Source organism: Mesoplodon bidens (genome assembly GCF_964165515.1).
Source record: "Mesoplodon bidens genome assembly, chromosome: 13".
NCBI lineage: Eukaryota > Metazoa > Chordata > Mammalia > Artiodactyla > Ziphiidae > Mesoplodon > Mesoplodon bidens.
This window is the reverse complement of record NC_138169.1, coordinates 14,617,221-14,644,336: the sequence shown is the minus strand read 5'-3', so window position 1 is coordinate 14,644,336 and position 27,116 is coordinate 14,617,221. Positions and strand designations below refer to the sequence as shown.

Below are 27,116 nucleotides of genomic sequence, written 5' to 3'. Positions count from 1 at the left end.
CGAAGGTGACAGGGACTTGGGGCCGGGCTGGCGGGCTCCAGGGAAGGTGGGGGAGGGTGGCAGCCGCCAGGCAGGCTCCGGCTGCGTCCTCAAGTCAAGGCCCCTGGGGCAAGCAAAGGCCTGGAGAACCTTCCCGTCCTCCCTAACTCCCCCCCCCGCCCCCAACACACACAGACACACACACCTCCGAGGCGAGGCTGGGGTGGGGAGGGCAGGAGACCAAAGACTGTCATGGCCTCACCATTTTTTATTGAATGTTTCAAAGATAAATCGAACTTCAAAAGGCAACTCCCCAAACAGCCTGGAGGCTGGCTGGAGGGAAGAGCTGGAGGAGGGTGTCAGCCTCCTGGGTGACTTTTCCCTCGGAGGGGGTCAACTATGCGCCCTGGAATCACCTTTCCCTTGCGGGGAAAACTACCCTCCTCCCTCCCGTGACGCAAAGTTTGCGCAGAGCTGGCCGCGCTTCGCACGCACAATTCGGGCTGAGGCCTCTGAGGGGTGTCTTGGGTCAGCCTGGTCCAATCTGAGATACCGGGGACTACAGGGGGGCGTTCGATTTCGTCCCCTTCTCCTGCAGCTTGGAGGGTTGCTGCCTTGCCAAGCCGGGGCTGGCCACGAGGAGATTCTGCTAATTTTTGTTTGTTCGTTTTTGTTTTGTTTTTTTGCACACTGGGGCAAGGAGAAATTGACTTGAATTTCCCAGATCGACGTGCAAAGGGAGAGCGAGCCTAAAACGAAAACGTTCGGATTCATGCGGGAAACACTGACTTAGGGAGCGAGCATTCTTTTTCCACTAAATCTTAAGTATCTGAAATTGCTATTCTATCCAATTCTAATCAGCCCCCCTTCCGTCTCTCGTTTTGCTTCCTAATTTAAAGGAAAAGTAATTTCAGATTGAAACCGCTCCCTTCGCGGCTGCCGCCGCCGCCGCCGAGTAAGGGACTTTTGTTTTTAGTTTTGTAACTTGAGTGACATCTCATTTTGGTTCAGTGGGGGCGGTCTTAATTATTTAAAGGCAAAGAGAAGGGGCTAAAGGAAGCCAGGAGAGAAAGAGGCCCACTCTCCACTTTCAGTAAAGTTCCCTAAAGAAAGCACTTAACACGAGGCCCAAAGACATTTCAATAAAAATTTATTGAAATTTCAATGATATTTTAAAGAGAGGGGGCAAAAATACAGAAAACCAAAGAACTCATAAACAATTATAACACAAAATATACCTTCATGAATTTTTGTCTTTAAACCAGCTCTCAGCACCTGACTTTTGAACTGTGAATATATATCTCTATAGGCACCAATTCCAAACACCATCAACACTGAAGACAGTTAAGTAGTCAATTCCACTTTGTTTGGAAGAAATCAGACTAGCAAATACAAATACAAAAGAAAAATCAAAGTCAAACCACAGCCTCCACACTTCCCACCCCACCCGCAAGCAATCTCAGAACCACTCTTAGGAATTTCAGGTGGGGCTGGGAAGCAGCCCCACCTCCCCAAGTTTTGGTAAAACAGGCAATAGCACTTTTCCCCACTTTTGGACATTAAAAAAATTTTTTTTTCTTTGCAGACAACTCTTTTGAAAAGTGTGTCGGTGTCGGTGCAGAAAGTGTGTTTTCTACTTTTAAAAGCGATCCTGTGACCTTGAAATAAAACTGACTATAGGAAAACAAAACCACAAAACCTGACAGCTGCAATCCTATTTACACAGAGCTATGTACAATGTCAATAAATTAAAGTTTAATTTTTCGAGCATTCATATTCCACCTATTTACAAGAGTTATCAAATAATTACATAAATACTTTGTCTAATAGTCTCGCTTCTTCTTTATTATTTTTTAAAACCTTGTTATTGCATATACAGGAAAGAGAAAGAACTGCCAGAGGGACAACATGAATCCTGCTACAGAGCTTAGATAAAATAAATTCATTTTTGGTGTTTTCCCCACCCCCTTCCCTTTAAATCATCCCCCCTCGGGGTTGTCGAGAATCGAGGAAAAGGGTAAGGGGTAATGTCCTTTTCTCTCTAAAAGCAAGCATTCAAAAATAAAACCCACAAATACATTACTGTGGAACATGCAAAAAGAGACCTATAGCTCTTAAAACATCACAAGAATATTAAAAAGACACAGATTTCCTTAATAGAGGCTAAACAAGGATGTCAGGGACTTCCCTCCCCAAACAATGCTACCCAGTAATTTATTTAGAACTGATACGCAGGTCACTAGAAAGTTTTTAATCTTCACAAACAGAATCATACTAATGTATCCATTTGTCCCCGGTATTTTTTTTCAATTTTATTTGTGTTTCCACTTGACACGGTGAAGGAAAAAAATATGTATATATAAATCTGCACTGGGGGAGCTTTTCAACCCCTCCCCTTCTGGTGCCTGGCTACCTCTATCTTCCCACAGCTTCCAGACCAGCCTCGAAGGAGGTGCTCCGGCCGCCAAGGCATTAACTCCCACCCCCAAGAGCTCAGTGCAACCGACGTTTCTGAGCCAGATCCCGGATGTATAAACCACGCCAAGAAGACAGGGCTTGTTTCTAGCACATTCTCTCCAGGGAGTCCGGCACCCCTTCCCAGACAGGGCTTCACAAAGAAGGGCTGACCTCACTGCACGCCCGTGGTTTATTTGACATCCAACAAAGTGCACTGCAGACTGGACTGGACTGGACTGGAATGAAGAGACTTTTCTGGGGAGGGGTTTACGGGGATGCGCTGCGGGACCTGTCGGGCTTGGCTTCCAAGCCGCTGACCAGCCGCTGGATGTTCTGCAGTTCGCTGGTGGCCGCCTCCTTCTCCGGGCAGAGTTTGGGCGACAAGGACACGGAGCTGGAGGAGAGCGTGGAGGAACGGCTGTTGAGTTCTGAGCCCGAGTCCACGGCCACCGAGGCCGGGCTGGCGGCCAGGGCGGCGGCCTTGCCGTCCAGGGGCCCCGGGGCTGCGGCCATGGACGGCAGGGCGGTGGTGAGCAGGCTGCTGCTGTCCGGCACCGGCACGGGGATGGAGTAGGGGCTGTAGCGCAGCCGCGGGCGCATGGTGTTCAGGTTCAGGAACGGGTGGCGGTGCACGGAACTGGAGGCCGCTGCCGAGGAGGCGGCCGCCGCCGCGGCCATGTACGTGTAGGGATAAGGGAACAGGCTTCCGAAAGGCGACATGGCCAGGCCCTGGGCGAGGAAGAGAAGGCAGGGGCAGCAGAGTCAGGGCCCAGGCTCTGCGCAGTGGGGAGGAGCCACCCTCATCCATCACCCCTCCCCCACCCATCCCCACCTTGGGTGAGTCCTTAACCTCTCTCCCTGGGGGGTAGAGAGCAGGACACTCAAACTTCTGTGTCTAGGTCCAAATCTGAGCTGTGTCAACCTAGGCCAAAGTATTCACTCCCTGTGTCTCAGCTTTCTTATATGGCAAAACCAGGGAAAAGTTTAATAATTCGCATACTTATGGGGGACTTTGTGGGTATGAAATGAGCTGCTGCCTGCAATATACTTCATACAGGGTGCCTGGCCAATAGGACGGTTGGAAATTCTCCCATCAGAGTCAGTTGTTCCACCTGTTAAATGGGGCTACAGACAGCCTACCCCACAAAAGTAGCTGGGTGAAAACCAGAGGGCATAAAATATTGGACATGCGTTTTTTTTTTTTCATTCTTGTCCTCCGTCCTCCTACTCCAGTCTAGAAGTTAAAAAAAAAATCTGGGGAAGATCCTTAAGCAAAAGAAAAAGGGGGGTGGGCAGGATGGAGGGGGAAAGAGTAAAGGGTGTTTGCTATGAACAAAGAAATCACCTATAGGCCCAGATATGCTGGTGTTACAGGTGGAGAGACTGAGCTGAGGTAGGCCCCAGGGGTGTAGGAATTCACTCAGCTAGCAAGTGGCAGAAGCAGAATAAAAATCCGGGGACCCTGGCCTGGGTTAGTTCTCTCTGACCCATTGCCTTGGGTACTATTAGTACCTGTTTGCCCAGGCAGGCCCTCGCCCGCTTATCACTTGCCCACCAATGACAGGAGGGTCTCCAGAAAGGGCTAGCACAGGAGATGGGAGGGATGGAGGAAGGGGAGAAGCCAGCCCTTTTCTCAGTCCCCTCCTCCTCCCAGAGGGGGAGGCCAGTCCTGCCTCTTGGCTCAGGGAAGGGAGATGAATGTGCTCAGACAAAACAAAAGGCAAGGGCGTGCAGAAAACCCCATAGAACCTTTTCGCTGGGGTTCAGAGCATTTTCAGCAGCCTGAGACTTCTCCCCAGCTGCTGGAGCCCCAACACAGCTGTCTGAGCCATACACAGGCCGCCAAGCCTGCCATAGCCCCAGCCTGTCCTTCTCTGACATTTCCCACGTGTGCACAAGCCATTAACCCTTGGGGGAACAGGCTGGCCTGTGAGGGGTGGGGGAGCAGGGAAATAGCTTCATATTGGAGGTTCAAGAATCAACTCTTCCCCAGGGAGTCACTTCCCTTACCAGGCCATGGTCTCTCCCTCCTCTAAGTCTTGGGGAAGGGTTGGCTGTGAAACACTGAAGAGACATTTCAACTCTGAAGCTAAAATCACAGCCTCTGGAAGAGGCCCTGGAGTCTGACTGCCTGGGGTAGAGTCTCAGGTCCACCACCTACCAGCTGTGTGTCCTTGGATAAGTTACTCAACATCTCTGATCTCTGTCCTTTCATCTAGAAGGTGGAGGTGATCATAGGATCACTGAAGTCAGAATAGATCGAGTACTTAGAAGAGCGCCTGGCACAAAGTAAGTGCTCTGCAGAGTTATTATCTGTTATTACCATCTTGTTACTCTGCTAGAAATAGCCCTTAACTTAGAAAAAAATTTTTTTTAAGTTTTGGTGGGGAGTGTGAGGTTATGATGAATCAATAAGTCTTGCACCTAGTAATAATAATGATGATAATAATAATAATTACTATTATTAAAGCTTCTAGGCAGGGGGACTGGGTGAGTGTCTGGGATCAAGAGGCAGGCAAACGAGAGTGAATGAGGGGCTGGAGAGGCGCTGATAAATACCTGAGAGGCCAGGACGTGCTGCTGGAGGTGGAAGGGCAGGGTGGCCGCGGACGCCCCCGACAGTCCCTGCGCCGCGGCGGCCGAGGCCATGGCCGTAGAATCCAGGCCCGAGACGCCGGTGGAGGCCCCGGACACGGTGGCCAGCAGAGGCCCCATGCCGGCGGCCATGCTGGAGAAGGCACCTCCCATGGCGAACTGGCCGGGGTGCAGGAAGAGCGGGTGCCCGTTGAAGAACTGCTGGCCGGCCAGGCCAGGGGCGAAGCCGAGGCCGGGCAGGGGCCCCTGGCCCAAGTGCGCGGCGGCCGCGTCCGTCTGCACGGTGAGCGGCGCGAAGGCCTCCTTGCCCGGCAGCGCGCGCGCCTCCTCGGCCTTGGAAGGGGCCGCGCCCTCGCGGCCCGGGCTCCGGCGCTCCTCGGCTCCCAGGCCGCGGGTGCTGGACGAGATGGTGGCCGGGCTGTGGCGCGAGTCGGGCGACGCCTTGTCCAGCCGCCCGCTGTCCCGGGGCCGGCCGCCGGGCTCGGCCACGAAGAGGTGCGCCTTGACCGCCGGGCTGCCTTTGTCCCGGCACGGATCCTCCGACGTGGTGGTGGAGATTTTGGCTGCGTCGCAGGCCTCCGGGCCGTGCTCCTCTTTGCTCTCGGCCTCGGCATCGCTCTCACCCTCGCTGGGACACAGATCTACCATAGGAGGGAAACAAAAGCCAAGCAGAAGGGCGTTAGCTCTGAAACCCGGGCCAGCAGAACTCCCGTTCCCCACTTTGAATCCCAGCTCGGCCACTTCCCAGCTGTGTAACCCCAGGAAGCCCCTTAACCTCTCTGCGCCTCAGTTTTCTCATCTGCAAAGTGGGAGTGATGATACAGCAAATTTTAGTGGAAGGATGCAACAAGCTAGTAATGAATTTCAAGTATGTAGATAGAGCGGCACCCCTCCCTCCATAGATCCTTCCCCAAATGGGTAGTGAATTTTACTACTAGGTCAGACAAAGCCTTTACTGGCCTTTTTCCCATTCGACTGCAAATTCAGTTTTTAAAAATTAAAAGTGACTTACACTAAAACTCACTGCGGGAACACCTTCTAGTCACCCTCTCTTTGTTCCCTGAGTGATTGGGAGCAGTCCCTTCCACAAATTTGTGGATTTCTTTCAGAAGGATTTGTTTGGAGAGAACCCTGGCATTTGAATTGGTAGTGGCAGAAGTGAACATTCCTCCCCCAACGCACTCGCGCGCGCGCGCGCGCACACACACACACACACACACACACTCCACTGAGCCTCTGTTTCCCCTGTCTCTGCAGACACAGATGGGTGATAAGCGGCCCACTCACTGCCTGAAGACAATCATGGATTCTCTTTTGCTCTCACCACACCCTCTGTGTGTGTCCTACCAGAAAAAAAAAGAAAAAGGGATCCCATTTTGTGTTTAAAGCTTGAATGGATAGAAGACATAAAGAACTCTCATTTTATTTCACTTAAAAAACAGGTCTCTTCCTATTGAGAGCATGTGTGTCTTTCCAAATAAATAGTTCTTGCTCTTTAAACACAGGAAACCAACTGGGGATTTGAACAGCTCCTCCCCTCCCACCCCTGCCCTCCCCAACCCAGATTCTCAGTGCTCCATCTCCTCTCACAGGTCCATGGTGGCCCTATAGCTGGATTTCTCTTGGTCACCTTCCCTGTTCCAGGTGGCAGAAAATCCCCTGACTCCTCCCACCCCCAGCCTAACACATTTTAACCTAGAGTTTGAAGACAGAGTAAAAGTCAGCTGTTGCTTGGTTGGAGGGGTGGGGTGGGGGGTATGGGAAAAAGAAAGAGAGAGGGAGGGATGCTCCAGGCCTCCACCCAGAGGGGATACAGGAACTGGGACCACCCCTTCCTCCCTGCCAAATCAGTGTCTGGGGGAAAGGGGTCTGAGCTCTCAGATGAACTTAGGGAAGGGGGACACACCTGATCACCCTCTGTGAGATTTGGCTCCTGTTTACAAACTTCTAGAAGGATCTGAAGCTTTGGAGGGGTCAGGTTCCCTGGTGGGTGCCCCCAGCCCCCAACTCGTCAGGCTTCCAAGACCTGGAGAAATCTGAGGAATCAGAGGTGGCCAGACTTACCTTTGAGGTTGGATGTCCCCACGGTGGAGACGGCCGGAGAGGAGGACTGGGCGAAGCAGCTGAAGGCAGCCTGCTCACTGGAGGACTCGTCGGAGGTGCCGTTCTCCTTTTTGTGTCTGTCATCGAACACCCTCATGGACTGCAGGGTGAGCTGCTTTCTGTGGCAGAAGCCCCCACACACCCAGCGTTACACATCAGAACAGGATTTTCCCCTCTCGGTCTGTCTCACCCTCTCCAAAGAGGCGCACACATGCCCAGGGGGACGGAGGGGGAAAGAAGGCTTTGGGTGTATTTATTCAAGACCAGAGGGTTTCATTAGGGAAGGGGTATTGGCTGGGGCAGTGAAATCTTGTTTAAAAGTAAAGAGCAACTTTGGGCCTCACTGGTTCCAGTTCTCACACCTCCCCAGGAGTTATTGACTGCTCCTTTGGGAGCTGCAGGTCCAGGGGATGGGAAGATAATGTCTTCATGAGGAGGAGGACCATACCTGGTGACCCTGAGCCACTAGATAGCAGGTTGGGCCATCTCATGATCATGCATTTGTACCTGGATTTCCCTGCCCTCAGAGTTCAACGGGAAGGCAGGAGGAGTTTGAGTCTTTGTTCTTGTGAATTAGACATGAATTATGATGTCATCTTATGAAATAAACCATGATATGAAAAAAAAAAGTAAAGAGCAAGAGGGGAGATTGGAGCCAGCCAGAGACAGCTGAGCAGCCTGCCTCACAGACGGAGGGGAAAAGAAGACTGAAAGCAGTGAACACAAAGAGCGGACCAACTCCGCATGGGTTGCTAAGATTGGGAAGAAGTGGTTATTTCATGGTGCACTTTACTGTAACCGGTTCACCAACACATTAATCGGACTAAAAAAACCTCTATTTTGATGTGAGAAATTATTTCTTAATGCCCTCCCCCTCCCCCAGGGGATAGGTTAAAAATTGGGGCTGATTTTCTGGATTTTCGGAATTCTTTGAATGCGGGTGGGGGAGGGGAGAGCTTCTTTTATATACCAGCCAGCTGTCTGCTTAATGCAGAATGATACATGTCCCCACAGAAGGAGGGGGCCATAGATGTCTCCAGGGGCTTCAGTTCTGTCTGAGGGTATTTGCCAGACAAGACTGCAAAAATTCCAAGGCATCTTGTGAATGGCTTAGTCCTTTCCTGGGACCTGCCCAGGATGAACTTAAACTAATTAGAAATTAATAGGCATCTGTATATAATCTGTATCCCTGATACTTTTCTTGCAGAGACATCTTTCTGTGGGGTGGCCTAGTAAACTTCCTTTAAGATAACATGGAAGAGGTAGAGAAAGTAGTGTACCGAAATCGGTAAGCTCTTGGCTGAGGGGCATCAAGCTGTTTTCCACCCTTCCCCCACCCTTCCCCCACCCTTCTCAAGATAAGTGCCCGCATCCCACTTCTAACAGTTGAGTGTCGGGACCTAGAAAAGCGATTTTCTAAATTATCTGAGAAACGACTGTCTCAGCTCACCTTTTTTCTCTCCTGCCATTTCCAGTGTCCCGGAAACCTTTTGCAAAAGGGTTGTTGTCTATTTTTAACTGAGTTATCTAGAGAAGGAGACACAAGCAAGAAAGAGACACTGGCTTCATTTTCTAGAATGTTCTGGGAGTGTTTCCCCCAACTCATTAATCTACTAGAAATCTGACTTCCAACCACCAGAGAAGTCATTTGGATAGGCCAGGTTGAAAAGAAAGAGAGAGGGGAACACAGAAGAAGTTTGGAGGGGGCCAGGAGGAAAACCAAAGGAAAGTGTGCCATGGCTGGCATCTCCCACTGGAGGCCAAACCAGGGATTCCAGGCTGAAATGATCCTGCCTGGGCAGCCAACAGCTTGGGCTTAGAAATGGAAAAGCTGTCAAAGGGCAACCTGTAGATCTTAAAATTATGCTTTCCTTTAGATTTTTTTATACAGTGCAATGATCATAAAATATGTTATATTTCCTGCCCCAAAACACACGCACAAACATACACACAGCACATCCTCCAACCTTTTCTGTAAATCTAATAAAATGATTTATGGGGTTTCACTACCCTTGTGCTGGAGTGGGCTTGATTTTTTTGCTGGGTGTCGGGGGAGTGTGTTTCAGGAATTACGATATTGAGAATTATAAATTTAGAAGGACTGAATGACCACTGGAAACATTTGTTTTCATTTATATGCCCTGCCACCGCCATTAGGTGGAGAAGGCCCATGGCCGCTTTGATCAAAAATGCTATATTTTATTATTCCGTTAACAACTTAGATTCATAGGATTCTGCGTCTAGAGGGTGCGTGCATTTTTACACGCTGAGGAAAAATAGTATGTAATCTTTCAAATCCCTTCCCTGTGGTGGGGTCGGGGATGGGGATGATGTATACAGAGTTCGCTAGAGGTGGGAAAAGGGCCCCTTGGATGGATTCTTCTTCTTGGAATAAATCCTGTTTGCACTTCTTGCAGGGAGAGGAGGTCCTGATGTCCTAGTCTCCAGACCAAGGAACCAGACCTGGAAGACCCCCATCAGCGGGCCACAGAGGACCCACCCATAGTGAGAGTGAATTCAAAATGTAGGGCGTCGTCGTCTAGTGAGCTGGACTGGCACTGAGGTCCAGGGTTCAGAAGTTGAAGGCCAGAGGTCCTCAGCTGCCCCCCACCCCCCTACCCCCCGCCCCCATTAACTGCCTGCTAACAGCCAACCTGGCGACTGGTGAACCCACAGCAAGAGTCACTTTCTCTATGTCTCTCTGTGTCTCTCTGTGCACACGCCCATGACCTTCGGGCCACCATAGCTTTACATACCAGGTGCTGCCTGCTGTTCCATTTGGGGGTACTCCTAATCCCCGGCCGCAGGCCCAGGGAGAAAAAAACCCTTCAAATGAAGTGGTGACTTTGGTCATCTCATCTCAAAAGCCTCAGACAACTCAATTAGCATGACCCTGTGATCAGAGTAGGTTTTTCCAAACAAACACACACACATGCACACACACACACACCATAAAAAACACAGCAGTGTAAAAGGTAATAAAAACCAGACCAGCTACTTGGGATATCTGGCCAGGGGAGAAAATCTGGTCTCTGCTGGGACTCTCCTCCCAAGATCCCGAATGGCTTTTGCCTTCAATTTTAGCTGGTTCCTTTCAACCCTGATTTCTTGACCCTCTTCCTGAAGAGGAAAAGGATGAACCTTGAAACCAACAGGAGAAAGCCCTGGGTCGGGTGAGGCGGGCAACAGTAAGGACGGGTGGTTACAGGAGCTTCTCACTGGCAAAGTTAGTGTGGCATTTTTTTCACTCAGCATTGGATTCCTAGCTGATCAAGTTTTTTTTTTTTTTTTTCCCTTCTGCAGTGTGCCAGTGCCCCTTCCCCGCAAAGCTCCACTGAAGGTCAAATCACAAAAGAAAAATCAGACTCCCATCCCAATGCTCTTGTAACTTTCTTATCCTCTCCCCAGAGCAGCTTAAAGGGGGGAGGGGAAGTGGGTGTTAATATCACGATGAAAAAGAAAAGCGAATTTGGTTACCTTATCATTCTGGTATGCGGTCACAGCGATGAATTCGGTTTCGGGGAACAAGTACGTCCGAAAAGTACTATAAGGAAGTTTTAAGATGTCATTGGCCCTCACAATGTGGAAGCGGGGCTGGTATTTATGCATGGAGTTCAGTATAGTCTGCAGGGGCCGGAAGAGGAGAGACACACATCACAAGAGGATTTAGTGGGAAGAACAGGACCCTAGGACCCCTGTCAGGCCGACGTCTACCCCACCGAAGGGCACCACGCTTGTACCGAGCCCACCTCCTCGGAGTACCTCTGTGGGAACATTCAGCTCCCCATGTAATCTTCTGGAGAATCCAAATTGCTCCTCAATTTCCAAAGGGTCCTCCCCCACCCTCACCATCTAAGGTTGATTCGTACCTTGAACCCTAGCCTACCTGAGTACCAAAACTATAATTCCCCTGCCACGTTGCTTGATCACTTGGGAAGGCCAAAGTCTTAAAAGATAGAGAAAAACATGCATTTTAATTTACAAAATGATTCAGTCTTTTAAGTGCCCACTAATTGACGAGCCCAATCCACTTAAAGCCCTGAAAGGCTGAACTCTAGAGAGGAATATTTATGCCTTAATCAAATCAAGGGCTTCAAATGCAATTCCTGCCCCCTGAAGATATTTCCGCGCCATTCACATCTTCCTGGGCCTAATCTTTCTGCTTATTCCTCACTTATCACTCTGTTTATTTTATTGAAATGTTGGGGAGGCGAAGGGGCAGGGGGCAAAAGGTCCTTTGCTTGACTTTTACAAGCAATCTAAGTCTCCTGAAAGTTTCTAGGAACTCCCTCCCTGAATCCATACATATACTCCCAACACACATGCAATTTTTGTACTGGGAAATCTAAGTCTCATTTCTAGTAAACCTGACTTTCACCTAAGCCCAATTCTTTTTTAGTCCAAGGGAAGAACATCTTTCAAAATTTGTATTCACACCCTCTCACCAACACAGTCAAGACTTCGAACCTTAAAACTCCCCTAAGCAACCGTATGGCTGCTTTCAAAATAGAAGTTTGATATCGTTAAACAAATCCCTTACGAACGTCTACCTTTGACACTGATTTTACGTCTTCACGATTGCTTTTTAACTTCCCTGTCAGGTCAAACAGTTACCAAGACCTGGACTTGCCATAGACCATGAGCTTCACTTCTTTCAGAATGCCAGGCCTTCCATTATCTGAAGAGAAACACCCTGGAATTCTCTCTCCATCTCTGTTTGCGGATCGAGCAAGTTTGCTATGCTTGGCAACTGAGAGAGAGGGAGAAACTCTTGATTTTACATGGAAGGTGGAAGCACTGCCTTTGCTAGAGAGAAGAGAAAATTTTATCGAAGGGAAGCCATGAAACTTACAAATCCGTGTTTGTCCGAAATGTTGTTGGTGAGTTTCAGTTTGTGGAAAGTGACAACTTTGGACATCCACTGTTCCCCGGTGGCAGGGCTGTCGGGGTGAATGTACATTCTCTTTGGCATTTCAGGGTCAGCCTTTCCCGCCACCATCCACCGAGAATTGTGAAATTTATACCGACAGTCATCTGCAGCAATAATGTCCATCAACAAAATATATTTGGCTTTTTTATCCAGCCCTGAACACCTTACTTTAAATGGAGGAAACATTCGCCTACGAGGGGAGAGAAGAGAGAAGAAAAAAGGGGAAAAAAATCACTCAGTTTCCCGGGTTTGATCTTCTACCTAAAATATTTAAATCAAATTTAAAACTTTCTATTACATTTGATGAGCTTGTGCCATTCAGAGTAGGGCGACTGGATGCAAAGTTGTTTCCTTCCACAACAGAAGGATTAAATATGCTCAAATGGCTCTATTTTAAATGTCCCAAGATTCAAAACGAATGAATTGCGGCACTGGATTTCTCTACATCATCTAATAATTTCTTTGTAATTTTTTGGGTCTCTTGTATGACTTTACAGATTACCCTCCTTAGAGGGAAATTCCTGCCTCTGCCTTTTCTGGGTGTCTAGTTGTAAACAGCTTGGGTAGGATTTTAGTCAAGTTCAGTCAGTCGAGGTAGCATTTTCCACCACCCATTGATGAGAAAATGTTAAACGTATCAAGAAAAGAAATGTCAAGTTGCACCCCTCCCTGCTGTGGAACAGCAGTCCCGCTGCTGGCGAAATGAAACTGTACTTTGGTGAGTTCTCAAAATGAATTCTGTAGATTGGGGTGGACGCCCAGGCCTGATCACCAGCCTGCCTATCGTGCCGCTAACCACATTCTCCCCACTGCTCGGGCCAGTCCAAAACGGCAAGACTCCACCAAATTGCTTTTTACTTTCCAGAGGCATTGGCATTCTGTACTTTTGACTTAAAAGGGAGCAGAGAGCGGGTCGCTGTGAAACTGCCTGTGTGTCTTCTGGGTTGGAGGATTTTATGGCAAACTTTGGCCTCATTTAGCTTGGAAAGACACAGAAAACTAAAGACCTCAAGAGAGGGATTTTCTCTTTATTCCTTCAACTTTATGCCTTGGTAGAATTCAATGCCATTTAAAAAAAATCAGTGATTTTAAGTGACAGGCACGTTTTGGTCAGGCAAGGACCTCTAAACGTTATGTAAAATGTGGTTGATAATATTCACACATGAAACAGCAGTATGGGGCTGCCTACTGGCTCCTTGGGTCTGCAAACATAATCTTAATTAGCCAAAATTGCCTGTTGAACTCTCCCGCGATTACAGACACACGAAGCAGTATGGACAAACCCCAAATGCCCTTCGGTTTCTCTCTGGCGCTGGCAGGGGCAGGCTCAGGCCCCCTGCAGACCCAGAGGCTAGGCTGGAGGGCAGAGAAGGCAAGGCAGCTCCTTCCAGGCCTCCGGCTACCACACAAACAAAAAGGGCTGTAAGTGCTTCTCTCCGAGAGCGAAATGAACCAGACAAAAACACAACATCTACAAAGACACAAGGATGTTCCAGAAAGGTTTGAAACACTGAACTGCCTGCAAAGGGGTGCTTTTCTTTTCTGTCTGGGCAGCACTGAGAAAATTCTACCTATCCTGTTACGGAACCCGGGATGCAGACCCAGGTAGGAAAAACGGCCGGCTGCAGACGCCTAGGTAAGCTGAAATCTCCTACCACAGGGGCAGGGCCCGGGGAGGTCTCTGTACACAGTTCTGGTACACAGTTCTGGGGGAACTGTGTTTGCCCCTAAGCCGGAATAACTGGCAAACCGGCCGTTCTGGGAGGAGAGAGAGAAAAGGAGGAAAGAAACCTTCAGTAGTTTGGGGGAGGGGGCCCGCTGCTTGCCGCTTGCTTACCTTCCCGACTTGGTAATGACCATCTCCGTGCCCCGCTTGTGGAACTGATCCCAAAGTTCTTTGGCCTCGAGGTGCACCTTGGGGTCATCCTCCACTTCTTCTTCCGGCTCCATGGTCTTCAGAGGCCTCAGATGTGTCTGCGGCCCCAGGGACGAGAAAGGGATGCCGGTCTCGGCCGCCCCCACCAATTGATCCATGATCGGCTTGGCCAGGGCGCCGGGCAGCGAGAGCGCCGCCGCGCCGTTGGGCGGCAGAGTCAGCGCGGGGAAGAAGGGCGGCTGGTGACCCAGCACCGCGCTCATGGCGAAGTCCGGCGCCCGGTGAGGTAGGAACGGATGGTAGGCCATGCTTGTCCCAGGAATGACCGGATCTCTCATGGAGAGTCTCATCCACTCCAGGCGGGGCGCTGGGCTCCAGCCGGGGACAAGTCCGCAGCTGCTGTTTTGTTTTGTTTTTGTTTTTTAACAGCAGCGCATAGTTTGGAGGGGAAAAAAAAAAAGCGAAAGAAAAAAAAGGGGGGGATCACAACTAAAGCACCTCAAAGTGAGGGGAGGGGGAAGTGTCTTTTCGGGAGGGGAATGCCGCTTTTAAAGAGGGCACGGCGAGAAATCAGGAGACATAGTCGCTCAGATGACTGTCCTAGTGTCTTGCGTTTTCAAAAAGCCGCTCCTGGAAGTCGGTTTACGAGGCGAGAGGAACGAGCAGGGTCTGGACTCGTGCCGGAGCCCTGCCGCTTGGCTCGAAATAGACACGCCAGCCCTCGGTCCCGGCAGTCCCTCTCCAGCCCCCAGTTCTTTGTTGCAAATGCGACCAGTTCTCCTAGGAGACTTTTTACCTTTTCTTCTTCTTCTTCACCCGCCCCCCTATCTCTCTGCCTCTCCCTCTGGCTCGCAGGAGGTGTCTGCAGTTGCGCTAGACCGGCTTGAACTGCGAGCGAGAGAGCGGAAAAAGTCTCCCTCCTTTAAAAAAAAAAAAAAAAAAAACAACTCTGATTGAAGCCCTCTTGTACCAGCGCTATCAAAACTTGAACTGCAAACGGGCTTCCGTTCGCCCTCCTCCTCCTTCCTCCGCTCCGAGCCTGGTGTCTGGGTTTCAATCCGAATCTTGGTGTGCTCTTCTCCCGCGCCTCTCTTCCTTGTCCTAAAACGTGAGCGAATTCGCTTCCTAAATCTGCGTCCAGACGCGCAGGGCAGGGAGGATTTAGGGGGAGGAGGAGAATGAAAAGAAGGGAGAGAGAGAGAGGGAGAGAGAGAGAGGGGGAGAGAGAGAGAGAGTGGGAGAGGGAGCGCGAGGAGAGGGAGGGAGCGAGAGAAAGCCAGAGAGAGCTCCTCGCCACCCTCCTCCGCCTCTAGAATTCCCCGGGCGTCTGCTCGGCGGTCTAGAAGGTCGGGCTCTGCTGTGGGCTGCGGAGAGCCGGAGGCCTCTTGATTGGCTCTTTGACGCTTTCGGACCAATTGTGTTGCTTCATAGGCGTGGTTTTCACAGGTCGAGTGCTGGGGGATAGAGCCGAGTTATAAAAAGAAGGTGTCGGAAACTGTAACGTCGCAGCGCCGCATCGGTACTACTGCCTGTCCTGTGAATATGTCAACATGATCAGAGGGAGGGCGGGGAGCCACTGGGGAGCGCGCGCACCGAGTCGCCTCTAGGTGGCTTATCGAGAGATCGCCGCAGCCTCAGAGCTCGCTCGCTCTGGCTCAGCCCACGTCTGAAATGCCTCAGTCATCCAGCCCGGGATCGAGGGAGGAGGCTGGGCATGGAGCACGGGGGAGGGAGGCGGGAGCGAGCGAGCCGGGCCAGGAAGGCGGAGAGCGCGCCCGGCGCCGGGCAGGGGCGCTCGCCTCTCGCGCGCTCGGCTCGCCTCTGGACGCCGCAGCCGTTTCTCTCTCCCGCTCACCCTCTTAGCCCGGCCCCGGGCGAGCCGAGCGGACGGCCCAGGCTCCCGCGAGCTGCCCTCCGGCCGCCGGGCGCAACAAAAGCCGACCGAGGCGGAGAGGCGAGCGCCGCAGAGTCTCCAGGCTTGCGCGCTCTCCAGCCCCACGTGGAGCCAAGCTCCTCCCGGCCGCCACTAAAGGGCTCCCGAGCTCGGGTGTCTCTTGGTGCCGGTCTCCCCGGCAGCAGGGCTCAAGGGCTCCCGAGCACACGGATGCGGGCAGATCTCAGCCCACGCTGGTGGGGGCTCGCGCTCCACCGTGCCCCACCCGAAACTATGCGCGGAGACCCAAACGCTCCTAGCACATCTGTACGCGAATACGCGCCGACCCACTGGGACCCAGCCACACGCGGAAACCACGTACACGCAAACACTTAGCCTGCGCGGCTGCCCGGGTCTGCGCTCAACTGATTCCGGGAGGCGGACTCGGGCTTTTCTGAAATACATTTACCAGCCCTTTTAGATCTCGTCTTCCGTTTGGAATCGGGCTCCCGGTTTTCCACCTGAATGTGTGTGTGAGTGCAGAGGGGAGAGGGGAGATCTGAACAAAGTGAGCGCAGCGAGGGACTAGGTTCTGGGCCTGTCCCCATCCAGCCGCCTCCCTCCTTTCGGCGGCCGGCTCGGTGAGGAGCTGGTAGGGGGAGGTGCGCCAGCCCTGTATCTTCTCCAGGCATCGCACTTATCTCTCGGTGCCTCAGTTCTTTCTCCACCCGGGGACTTATCTCGCCAGAAGTCGGGGGGTGAATTTGTAAAACAAATCGTGAAACGCCCCCATCCCAGAGGCGAGGTGACCGGCTCCAATTCAGGTAGGGTGGGGGGCCTCAGCAAGGGTGAAGGGGAGGGAGGTAACCGGATCTTAGCTATCAGACCTGTCGCCGAATTGGTAACTGTTACCGCAGGTCCCTGTCCGGGTCAGAGGATTCCCCAGACCCACATTTCCCATTTCTGGGGGCCAATGAGTTGGGCCGTCCCTGCTTGGATGGAGGGAAATCTTGGGGACAATATTCTTTTACCCTTCAGTGAGTTGGGAGCTTCCTCCAGTGGAACGAAGGAAGGGCTGATTGCGCGGCCTAGGGGGTTAAGAAACCCCAGGCTTGGGATGTGTGTGTGTGTCTGTGTGTCTGTGTGTCGACAGCCAGTACCTTCCTCTCTTACATTTTGCCTCGTGTACCCCCTAAGCCCCCAGCTCCCAGACTCCGAAGTGAGAGCAAGTGGGGGGTGAAAATGCAGTTCCGTTGTGGGCCAACCGCGCCGAGATAGGGGCGGAACTTTTGAGGCGACAAGATTTTCCAGCCTCGCATTTTTGACGCACATGGTTAAGAGCGCTTGGCGCCAGCGCTAAGAATTCCCTGAAGTCACCAGAGAGAATAGAGTGGTTCTGCGAACTCCGTCTGGCTCGCCACCTCGCCCCTTTCTTTCCCTTTCGGTCTTTCTCTGGCATCCTCTCGGCCTCTCTCTGCAGTGGTGGAGCAAGAGGCGGCGGGGGCCAGGATGTCGGCTCACAACGCCCCCCTCCCGCGTCCCTGGCGGCCCGATCCCGAAGGGTGCGAGAAGCCAGGCCTTCCCCCTTCTTACACCGACCACGGAGGTCACCACTGGGTTTCAAGAGTCTCTGGAGGCTGAAACCCGCCCCTCCCCCATACTGCTGGCCACCGGAGCCCGGGGCCTCACTGCTGCGCTTTCAGGAGCGGCCCCAAACACCCGGTCTGGTTTTGCCTGCACTCGCAGGCCAATCTCTGCCCCGACGCTCCGAGTAGAAGAAAAGTAATTCTGCAACCACGAGATGACTGACCCACCCCCCAACTAGGTGCCCCAAGCATCCAGATGCCCAGGAGAGAGACATTTTACTCGGTCCTCCGCATTCTGGCCTCCCTTCGGTTTGGACATGGGAGGGGAGCTTGCTGATTTCACTTGTAAATATCTCGACTTGCCTTTGGCCTCAACGGCGGAGGTGGACCTAGCCTTGATTTCTGCCCCTCACACGGCCCCCTCCCTCACGTGCCTATTTTTGCCCGTAGCTCTAACTTAACCCTGGGGTCACCCCAGTTGCCACTCCTGACCCCCACTCCCACTCCAGCGCGCAAGGGAGGAGGGGGGAGAGGAAAGTTTGCGGGGTTCTGAATCGAAAATGTCGACATCTTGCTAATGGTCTGCAAACTTCCGCCAATTATGACTGACCTCCCAGACTCGGCCCCAGGAGGCTCGTATTTTGCAGGGAGCCCGCAGTAACTTGGGATCAAAAGCGGGAAGGTGCGAACTCCTCTTTGTCTCTGCGGGGCCGCCGCGCCCCCCTCCCGGTGGGTGATAAACCCACTCTGGCGCCGGCCTTGCGCTGGGTGATGAATTTGCGAACAAACAAAAGCGGCCTGGTGGCCACCGCATTCGGGTTAAACATTGGCTAGCGCGTTCCGAAGACTTGTGCCAGGCTTGGCGGCCGGGAGAACTCGCAGGCCAGCGCGCCCTGGGCCCGGGCTTTTAGGCTCTAGCCGCGGGCTCTACATGGTCTTTTTTTTTCCTCCATGCAGACCCCCTCGATCTTCTCTGTCTTTCTCCCCGCCTCACGTTCAACAAAAGGCAGACGGGAAACACTGAAGGAGCCTGCCCCTGGGCAGAGCCTGAGAAACGGTGCTTTAAAAGAGCGGGAGAAGGGGGCCAAATTTTGAATCCGAGAGGACGCGCGGAACTTCTGCTGTCCCCCCCAATATTCCTCCATCTTTTGCAAAGAGTATTAACATAATTGTAGGCCTGAATTTTTTTTAATTAAAAAAAACCCCAACACACACCTCTCCAAATCTGTGATGTCTGCAGAGTTTAAAGTGAAGAAGTAGTATGAGTGCGGATTTTAAAGTGGAAGGGCAGGAGGAGCCTCAGAATAAATGGCGTATGTGCACACGCGCGCGCGCGCGCAACCAAATCACCTATCCTCAGACCAGGCCAAGGATGCGGCAGAGAATGCTAGTCTTGCCGAAGAATTCCCCGGGAAGCCTCTGCGGATCCCACTTTTCCCTATGACACAGCCTGCCTCAAACTATAAAGGGGGCAAATCGACCCTTTTGTGACCGAATGGTGTTTATCTGAAGTTTACAAAAGGGGGGGGGGTGGAAGGGGAAAGGATGGTGGGTAGGCGGGGTCGTTTACTTTGGCAAGTTTGCTGTAAATATTCTCTTCAGCATGTGTGAGGTCTGGCGAGGGACTATTACACGCTTATTCCCTCTTAAACTTTCACCCACCGTTTGCCGCGGAGCTTTTTTTTCGGTCCGAGGTGTCCCTAAACGGGGAACTCTGTTGACATAAGGACATCCAGGGGTTTCTCCGGGGGTCTCAGGCTTAATTAAGAAGTTTACAACGGGAGTCGGTCAAGATGTAAACTTTTTCTGGGGAGGGGCTTTCTGGGTAGAGATGGTTCCTTGTTTCTGCCCAGTGCCCCCCGCTCACGGGATACCAGGCTTTTTTTTTTTTTTTTTAAATATTGACAGGCGTTGAAACTGACTAGGTGCCCGCTACAGGACTCCCATCCTCCTTTGCGCTCAATTCCCCTAAGCCGGGACCTGATTTCTTATCGCGGACCTCAGGGAGGCAGCTCCCTCGGGAATGCCTAGATTACTGTTCTCGTTTCCTCCCGCAAATCGCCGCTAGCACCCTCCTCCCCACATTAGCACTCCTGTGCTACCCCAAACCCTGACTCTCCCACACGCAGCTCTGAAGCCAAAGGAGGACTTCATAGACCTGGGAGGCTTGATCTTCCTCCTGGAGTTTCGCATCTTCCCTCGGCGCGCCCCGCCCGACCCCGCCCCCCGCCCCCCGCCCCCAACTTGCTTTAAGAGCCTAGCTCTTCTCAGGTCTGGAGGCTTCAGGATCAATCTCTTTGGTCAGTTTCCCCATCTTTCTTCCCTCCCGGGGGTAGGCACAACCCTCTTGGTTAGATTAGACAGGGCACCCATTTCTGTTTCTCTTCCTTTCTTTTTTTTTTTTCTTTTGGCTCTCCTGTCTCTCTGTCTTTCAAGATTCTGTGACTGCAGATCTGTGGTCTTTCCTGTGTTTTCTTTTACTTTCTCTTCCCTCCCTGGCATCTGTCCTGTTCTTGGCTTCTATATGTCTCCTCAGTCTCTACCTCCCAGGCTTTACTTCTCTTATTCTTTCTGTTTTTGATTTACTCTTTTCTAGTCTTTCTTCTTCTCCCTTTCTATTTTCTCTGGCTTTCTTTGTCCTCTCTGAATTCTCTCCTGCCTTTCTGTATTTGGGTTGCCTCTGTATTTCCCCCCTCTCTCCCTCCCTCCTCTTTTCCAGGAACCATGACAGGCTGGAGATACCTCTTCCTGGGATTCAAGTAAACACCTTCCCCTCACACCCCTGGCTGGGAAGATAATGTGTCCTAAGAGATAGAAGAGCACTGAGCCCATTTGTGTAGGTTGGAAGTATCACTTTCTGCTTTTGGTATCCCCAAAGTCACCCTTTTCCCCAGAGCTGGCTCTCACCCCTGTTCCAATGCTCTGATCTCCCATCCTCTCTCTCTCTTTCTCTCTCCCCCTCCTTTCCAAGGCAGGAGCCCAGGGTGAAGTGCAGCATGTTGGGTTCTAAACCCCAGCTTCTAGCCTCTGTCTCGCCCCAGCAGCACAGGGCTTTCCTGTAAGGCACATTTCCCTGTCCTCTGACAGCCCTCTAAATTATTGATTAGGGCGATTCAGTACAAGAGTCTGAAATGTCTGTGTGTGTGTGTGTGTGTGTGTGAGAGAGAGAGAGAGAGAGAGAGAGAGAGAGAGAGAGAAGATTGTCAAAGTTGTCTAGCTTGGGTAAGCAGTATTTTTAGTACAGAGGCTCACTTCGGCGCCAGTTGGTTTATGCTGTTTCTAGAGCATCATTCGTTATACACTTAATCCACGCTTATCATACCTCCCTTTAATGTAAATATGTTTTTGGCAGAGGCAAAATGAAAAGATTTCACCCTCTGCATTATTCTTATTAGCACCCACCTTTCATCAAAGCTGATCACTCTGCAAAATGGCAAATTTGTAAACGGCTAGTGATTTAGAGAAGTTGGAAGGGAAGCAAGGAGGGAAGGGTGAAGGAAGTGTGTGTGTGTCTGGGGAGCACGCCTCTTATACATCTGTGAAGGTTTTTTTCCCCCCTCTCTCTCTGTCAGGAAAAGGAACTAATTGTGGGTTCCTAATTTCAAACCAATCTACATCTTCAATGCTCTCTTTGTGTGTTTTACCCAATTACTTAAAAAAAAACCAAGATAATGCAATGGACATTTCTTAGTCCAGCAGAAATGAATTCACTAGGAAGAGGCTGGGAATTTTTCCCCTCATCTTATCTGACCCAGAATCTGCAAGACGCAGAGGCAGAACTGACTTTGGCCTCAGGCACCAGGCACCGTTGACCACCCAAAATCTTTCTTCCTTCAATGTCCTCGTTCCAGATTTTCAGTCGAGACAGGTAAGGGTATAAATGGCCCTTCAGCGATGTGTCCCAAGAATGTGGCCTGGGGGTGTGGTGGAGATCTCGGGGACAGAATACTTTAAAAAGGGTGAAGGGAAATATATTCTCCAGTCCCCAACTGCAGATTGAGGGTGTCGACTGTACAGGAGCCCTTAATTCTGTGACTTCCTGCTTTTGCTTCTATCCATTATTTCTGGTGTTGTTGTTAGGTGCCAGGGGCACCGGGGCAGTGGGGTCTTGCCCTGGGAGAACCGACGGGGCGGAGGGAACAGGATGATCTGTAAGTGAGAGGCCATGGCAAATCAGATGACCGCTACTGTCAGGGAGGTTGACAGGGCAAAGAAAGATCAGCTCCTCCAAATCTGCTGAACTAACTGTCCCCCGGTAGCCACAGACACGTTTTCTCAATTTGAGCACAATATCCATTACTGTTTCCCCTACTGGGTTTCAATTAAAAAGGGTGAGAGCAGAGAGGGAAGGCAGGAGATAAATGAAAGGGACCAGTGAGCACCGTAGTTGTGTGTGTGTGTGTGTGTGTGTGTGTGTGTTTCCTCTCTTCTATCCATTTCTTTCTTGTAGCCTCACCACTGCTCCTTGCCAGCCAGACAATCTGCCTGTGTTCCCAAAGTTAATGTTTTCATGTCTCCCAAATCCAGTAGGGTGAAGAGATAGGAAAGGAGGTAACACTAATAGAGATTCTTTCATATCCACTGAAGCCCCCAGGAGATATAGCTGTCTCTGGGGGATCGATGGCTTTGGGGAGGAATTTGTCTTGTCTGTGTGGTCAAGGGGTTTTGGGGATTGGAGGGGTGTGGGCATTTAGTGTTCCAGGCTTTACTGTCATATTGGAAACTGATCAAATTCCTCCTTGCTTGTACAATCTTATGGACAATACACCCTTTTGTGGTTCTAAGACACGGGGTATTTGGAAGGTGATTTCACCTGCTCCTCTGGCAGGCTTGGCAGGTAGGGGGCTTACAAACCTGCTTCCAAGGCCAGGATTTGGGTTGCGGATGCAGGATCCTGACTCCAGGCCTAGCCTGTCTGTCACCAAATGGCTGCCAACTCTCCAGCCAAACACACCTCTCACAATTTGGAATCAGGCACCAGCTCCTTTCCTCATTCTGCGTTCTGTGATCACTGAGCCTCTACCACGGCCACTCAGATAACTGCGCAGGGGTCGCTGCACCTCTGTGTGTTAATTACCTGGCAACCTGGGGAGCCTCTTCCTCTGTATCAGTAAAAGAAGTTAGAGGCCTCAACAGTGTGACTTCATTTTAAGTCGGAGATGCCTCGCTCCCGACCCAATCATCCTAGTCTCCAAATAATACATAAATCCTGTTCGAGTCTTGTGGGATATCCGGGGAGTGACTGGTACAAGCCAGAGGGACAGTCCTCTGGCCCTCAACCGCAGCTGTAGGCTTGGGTGACAGTTTTGGTCTTAGAGATCCCAGAAGCCTTTAAAAAAGTCTCCAGCTTGGGCTTGGAATACAGGAGGGCTAGAGAAGTTTCCTTTCTTTTTAAATTTGTATTTATGTTTTAGAGGAAGAAGAGAGAGGGAGGCAGAGACACACACTGACATAGAAAGAGGGAATGTTTGGAACTGTGAGAGAGCCTTTCCTGAGAGTTGCTTTTGCTGGCGCCCAGGCCTCAGTTCATTTCATCTCCAAGCCAAATATTAAAAATCCTTCTGGTGGGCGGGCGGGAGGGCAGAGAGGAGCGGCCTTACGGATCTAGGAACCAACCTGCCCCCTGCGTTCCCTCCTAATGCCCTTTCCTCCTTTCACTTGGGAAAGGAAAACTTCAGGCCCCGGAAGGAGTGGGAGACAGCGACAGCCCAGCGCTCCTCCTAAGGTCCTTTTGGCGAAGGTTTCCGCCCGGGGCGGGGAGCGGGGGACGGCTTCACCTACCGCTGCCCCCTCCCCCTCCCCCGGTCCCCAATACGGAAGCTGGACGTGCCTCGGTGCGGCTCCAGGCCTGGCCCAGCGCGGAGCCAGAGAAGACGCTCGCGGCCTCGGATTACACCCGCACCCGGGTGTGGAGGAGACCGGTGCTCGGATCGGGACCCCCCCCACACACGCCCCAACGTCCGCACTGGCCCGCAGGGAAGCAAAGGGGTCTCGGACAGGCTGGCCTGCCCCGGCTCTCGGTCGCGACAAGGTCCCTCCAGGCCCGGGAACTCGCGACCGCGGGCACTGGCTCCCTGCGCGGGTTACCTGCCTTCCCTCTGCGGCTGCCGGGGCGGGGCGAGGCGGGCTTCCCGGGTGGGAGTGCGGTCGGCCCTTCCCGCGGAACTCACGTCTTTTCCCTACCGCGGAACTCACGTCTTTTCCCTAAAACTGGGATCACGGGGGGAATTGAGTTAGGCGCTCCTGACCTCCCCCGGACGTCCGATGTGTCCTTCTGCAGCCTCGATTCCTAACTCCCGCCCCACTCCGGTGGCAAAGGACTAATGGGGCGGGGGCTGGGGGGGGGAGTGGGGGGATAGTAAAGACCTTGGGGAGGAGGGTACCCAACAGAAAAGAGTCATGTAGCACCCTCTGTCTCTCAAAGTGGTGGAAAAATAATTGCAAGGGATTGCAATTGCAATTCTCCGAGGGAACCAGGCTGAGCCCCCGAGAGGTTTTCTGCGTGCAGAGAGAGGGTGGGGTGGAGGAAGCCATCTCCTCTCCCACCGCGGGGGTGTGTTTTTACATGTTTTCTTAGCAGCAAGTTCTATGAACAGGTCAGCCCTACGCTGCCAGCCTGGGGAGTCTGAGGCTATTTCTGGCTTCCAGTGTAGACGCCTTTTTCCCCCCACTGGGCCCTGGTGCAAGTCAAACACTCAGGAGATGGGGGTGAGGGTGCGGGCCGGGGGAGAGCGCCACCTCCCACTTCGGACTTGGAGGGTATATTTGCTTTTGAAATAGCTTCTCTTGTCTTCAGACGGTAAAATATGAGTTCCCCACAAGTCTGAGTCTGGACTTCTGGTACCTCAAGCAGGGTTTGGGTTGGGGAGGGGGGAAGGGGGCTGCTATAATGACCTCTGAGCTGAGTGGGCGTGGGGCGGGGGATCCTGTCTTTGCAGCTCGGCGCTGCTGGGGTACCCAGGCGCATTATTAAACCCAGACGCTCCGTCCAGGAGTTGGGGCCATGCGGAAAAGATTTACAATTAAGCCAATTGGGGCCGAATACAACCATCCAAAGTTTGCAGGTGTAAATAATGCCTTGCTTTTTTTTTTTCCATTCCAAGCGGCTTCATTTCAATCCCCCCCTTCTACCGCACCCACCCATCCACGGCTGGACCCTAATTCTTTTGGGGGTGTTGGGGGGAGGACGGTGCAGCAGAGTTAGGATTTTTCTATCAGACAAGTAAATATATGATGTTGCACTCACTTTTATGTCCCTGTATTAATGCCGTGGATAATCAGGACAGGCTCCTCTATTTCATTCCTCCGTCTAGAACTGAGAATTGTTGGAGTCAATGAAAGGCCTTTTGAGTGTGGGTTATGAATTCTTTTTCTTTTTAAGGGAATGGGACAGATTTCTATATAACAGGGATATTGGAGTTGAATTAGTATAAAGTTTTTTAGTTGTAGAGATTGGGTGAGAGAGGGATAAGAAAAAAAAAAGTAAATTCCCTTTAGTTGGGGTATCAGAGCATTGCCCCCAGCTGAATCTGGAGAAGAGGTGGGCTTTCAGAGAGTAGACCTAGATGCTTTTTGAGCTTCAGTTTAGATCTTCCTAATGTTTGGAGAGCTAGCTGAGCGGTTTATGGGCCCAACTTCAAGGCTATACTTCATTGCGTTATTTAAACATAATAGAATATGCATGTGTGTTTCTAAGATGTTCTATGTGGGTACAAGTGTGTATATATGGACTTCCAAGTAGCCCCAAATATGAAATTAAATCTCAGATTTTAAAATGCATTGTAATCACACCTCACGGGGCTGACTCGCATTTGATCAATATAGACAGAGTGAAATTTGTTTTGCCGCACCGCAGTTACTCCTTTTCTCTCGGAGCAATAAAGTCTGTCTGTTACAAATTAGCAGGGAATTGGAGAATACGCCCCCACCCCACCCCAAGTGTTGTTCGCTGTTTTTAGTCTTGGGCTAACCCGCTCAATAATATATGTAATATGTGTGTACACAGGCACTTTTCCAAAAAATTAGCGATAACATTCTGGGTGTATCAAGAGGGGTGTTTTTCACCCTCTGCGTGTAGGGCTCTGTCCGCGGCTGAGTTGCCACTCTGGAGACCCATCACCGGGGGATTGGCACCCACGGGGATCACAGGGGCGGAGGCTTTCCAGCCTGGGTTGCATGCAAGGGCAGGGAATCAAGGCGCCCGACTCCAGCCAGTATAAGGTCATGGGTGTAGAATTAGGAAGGCAGGATTTAACATGTCCGCAACAAAAAGAGACAAAGCGTCAACCCAGCCTGGGATGAAACCCCCGAGCCGCCACAGGAAAGTTTCTAAGCAGTGGAGCAAACACTATTTTCCCCACTTTTCTTTCTTTTCCTTTTCCCCCTTCCTTTAAAAACTTCCCTGTCCAGTGCATATGTGGGACATAAATAAAAGGGGGTGGGAGGGGATTGAACGCTGGGTGAACCCGAATCAGCCTTAAGCAATGCGGGGAGTACTTGGGGAGGGTAGGAGATAGATGTGCCTTAATTTGGAGGTGGGGGGTGGCTGGAGGAAGGGACCGCTTCCCGCTTGGAAACCTCCGTACCTTGTTTCGGGAGGGACTCGCCAGGAACCTCTGCCCAGGGTGCCCTTGCCGTCTCGCCCGCTGGATGGCGCTGGGGGGAGACGAGGCTGGCGGACAGTCGTCCTCCTGTACCCCGCAAGGCCTGAGCGAATCTCCGCCGACGCGCGGAGATTGGGATTGGGACCTCGGTTTTGAGCGATCACAGTGGCAGTCCCGATGCACCAGGAGACCGGAGCTGTTCCTGGAGGCTGGAGCGGGAGAGGGTCACCCAGAGCCCCGCCAGATCTGGAAGCTGGACCAAGAGAGGCTGGGCAAGAACGGGGATGTGTGGAAAGATGGTTCTCAGGGCAAACTAGTACCTCGTTTCTTAGGTGTCACCTGCACTAGCTCCTGTTTACTGGGAAAGTGTGTGTGTGTGTGTGTGTGTGTGTGTGTGTGTGTGTGTGTGCGCGCGCGCGCGCGCGCTTGCATTTGGGGGGAGTGGTCTGGAAAGGAAGACAGCCAGATAGGTAATGGAGATGCAGAAAGGGTACACGGTTTGCAGAACCTCACAGTCCAATGTCCCTTTTTGCAAAGGCCAATCTAGTGGTCCCCCGGCCCAGGTATGCTCCATCTAATCTGAGTGGCTGGCCTTACCAGCCAGAATTGTATCTGGAATTGGGAATCTCAGGGCTGGGATGAACTCTGATCTCTGGCTCCTTGGGGACTTGGGGCATTGCACATTGCCAGAGTCCTCATTTGGGAGTGTCTCTCTGAAGGCACTTAAGACCTCAGGCTGGCTGTTGCACAGCCAAAGGAGGAGCTGTGGGCTACAATTCGGGGAAGAATAAATTCATGCCACACTTACTGAGTGCCTTCTGTGTGCCAGGCACTGCGTTAGACATTGCAATCTTGTCAAAAGTTTCTTATAGAGCTAGAAAGGAAAAAAAAAATCAACCTTAACCAAAGAAGTTAATCAGCTACATGGTCTGGGTAGGAGAGTCTAGTATTAGTTCTCCACCTTGTAAGCTCCTGGAGGGATGGGACTCATCACATCTCCAGCTCTGATCACAGTGCTTGGTACTTGGTAGGTGCTCAGTAAATAATCTTTTGATATAGGAATGAAAGTCAGTGAAGAAAGGGAAAGAAGACATCGAACTAAAGGGGATTCTCT

At 51.6% G+C, this 27,116-nt stretch overlaps 1 protein-coding gene across 3 annotated transcripts; it reads right to left on the bottom strand.

Moving 5' to 3' along the window:
• Positions 1-1,112: 1,112 nt before the first annotated feature.
• Positions 1,113-23,680, bottom strand: TBX3 (T-box transcription factor 3). 3 transcript variants are annotated; one of them, XM_081253313.1, is made up of 9 exons: positions 23,595-23,680; positions 13,902-15,394; positions 11,987-12,254; positions 11,021-11,080; positions 10,612-10,758; positions 8,585-8,661; positions 7,096-7,253; positions 4,996-5,672; positions 1,113-3,165 (listed from the first exon to the last, which is right to left on the bottom strand). In XM_081253313.1, exons 2-9 carry the CDS (start codon positions 14,288-14,290, stop codon positions 2,704-2,706), a joined length of 2,238 nt encoding a protein of 745 aa, XP_081109439.1. In that variant the 5' UTR covers positions 14,291-15,394; positions 23,595-23,680; the 3' UTR covers positions 1,113-2,703. The 3 variants fall into 3 exon arrangements, with proteins under 3 accessions (XP_081109439.1, XP_081109438.1, XP_081109440.1); XM_081253312.1 differs by lacking the exon at positions 23,595-23,680 and having other exon boundaries at positions 13,902-15,607; XM_081253314.1 differs by lacking the exons at positions 11,021-11,080; positions 23,595-23,680 and having other exon boundaries at positions 13,902-15,605.
• Between the last annotated feature and the right edge of the window lie 3,436 nt (positions 23,681-27,116).

What these genes read in the sequence shown, in the direction of transcription:
- TBX3 (XM_081253313.1), bottom strand. Translation starts at nt 14,290, where the DNA reads ATGAGACTCTCCATGAGAGATCCGGTCATTCCTGGGACAAGCATGGCC. An exon ending in TTTCGGACAAACACGGATTT is followed by an intron (nt 11,081 to 11,986) that starts GTAAGTTTCATG and finishes CTATCTTTTAAG; the next exon opens with ACTTTGGCCTTCCCAAGTGA. An exon ending in CCGCATACCAGAATGATAAG is followed by an intron (nt 8,662 to 10,611) that starts GTAACCAAATTC and finishes CTCCTTCTCTAG; the next exon opens with ATAACTCAGTTAAAAATAGA.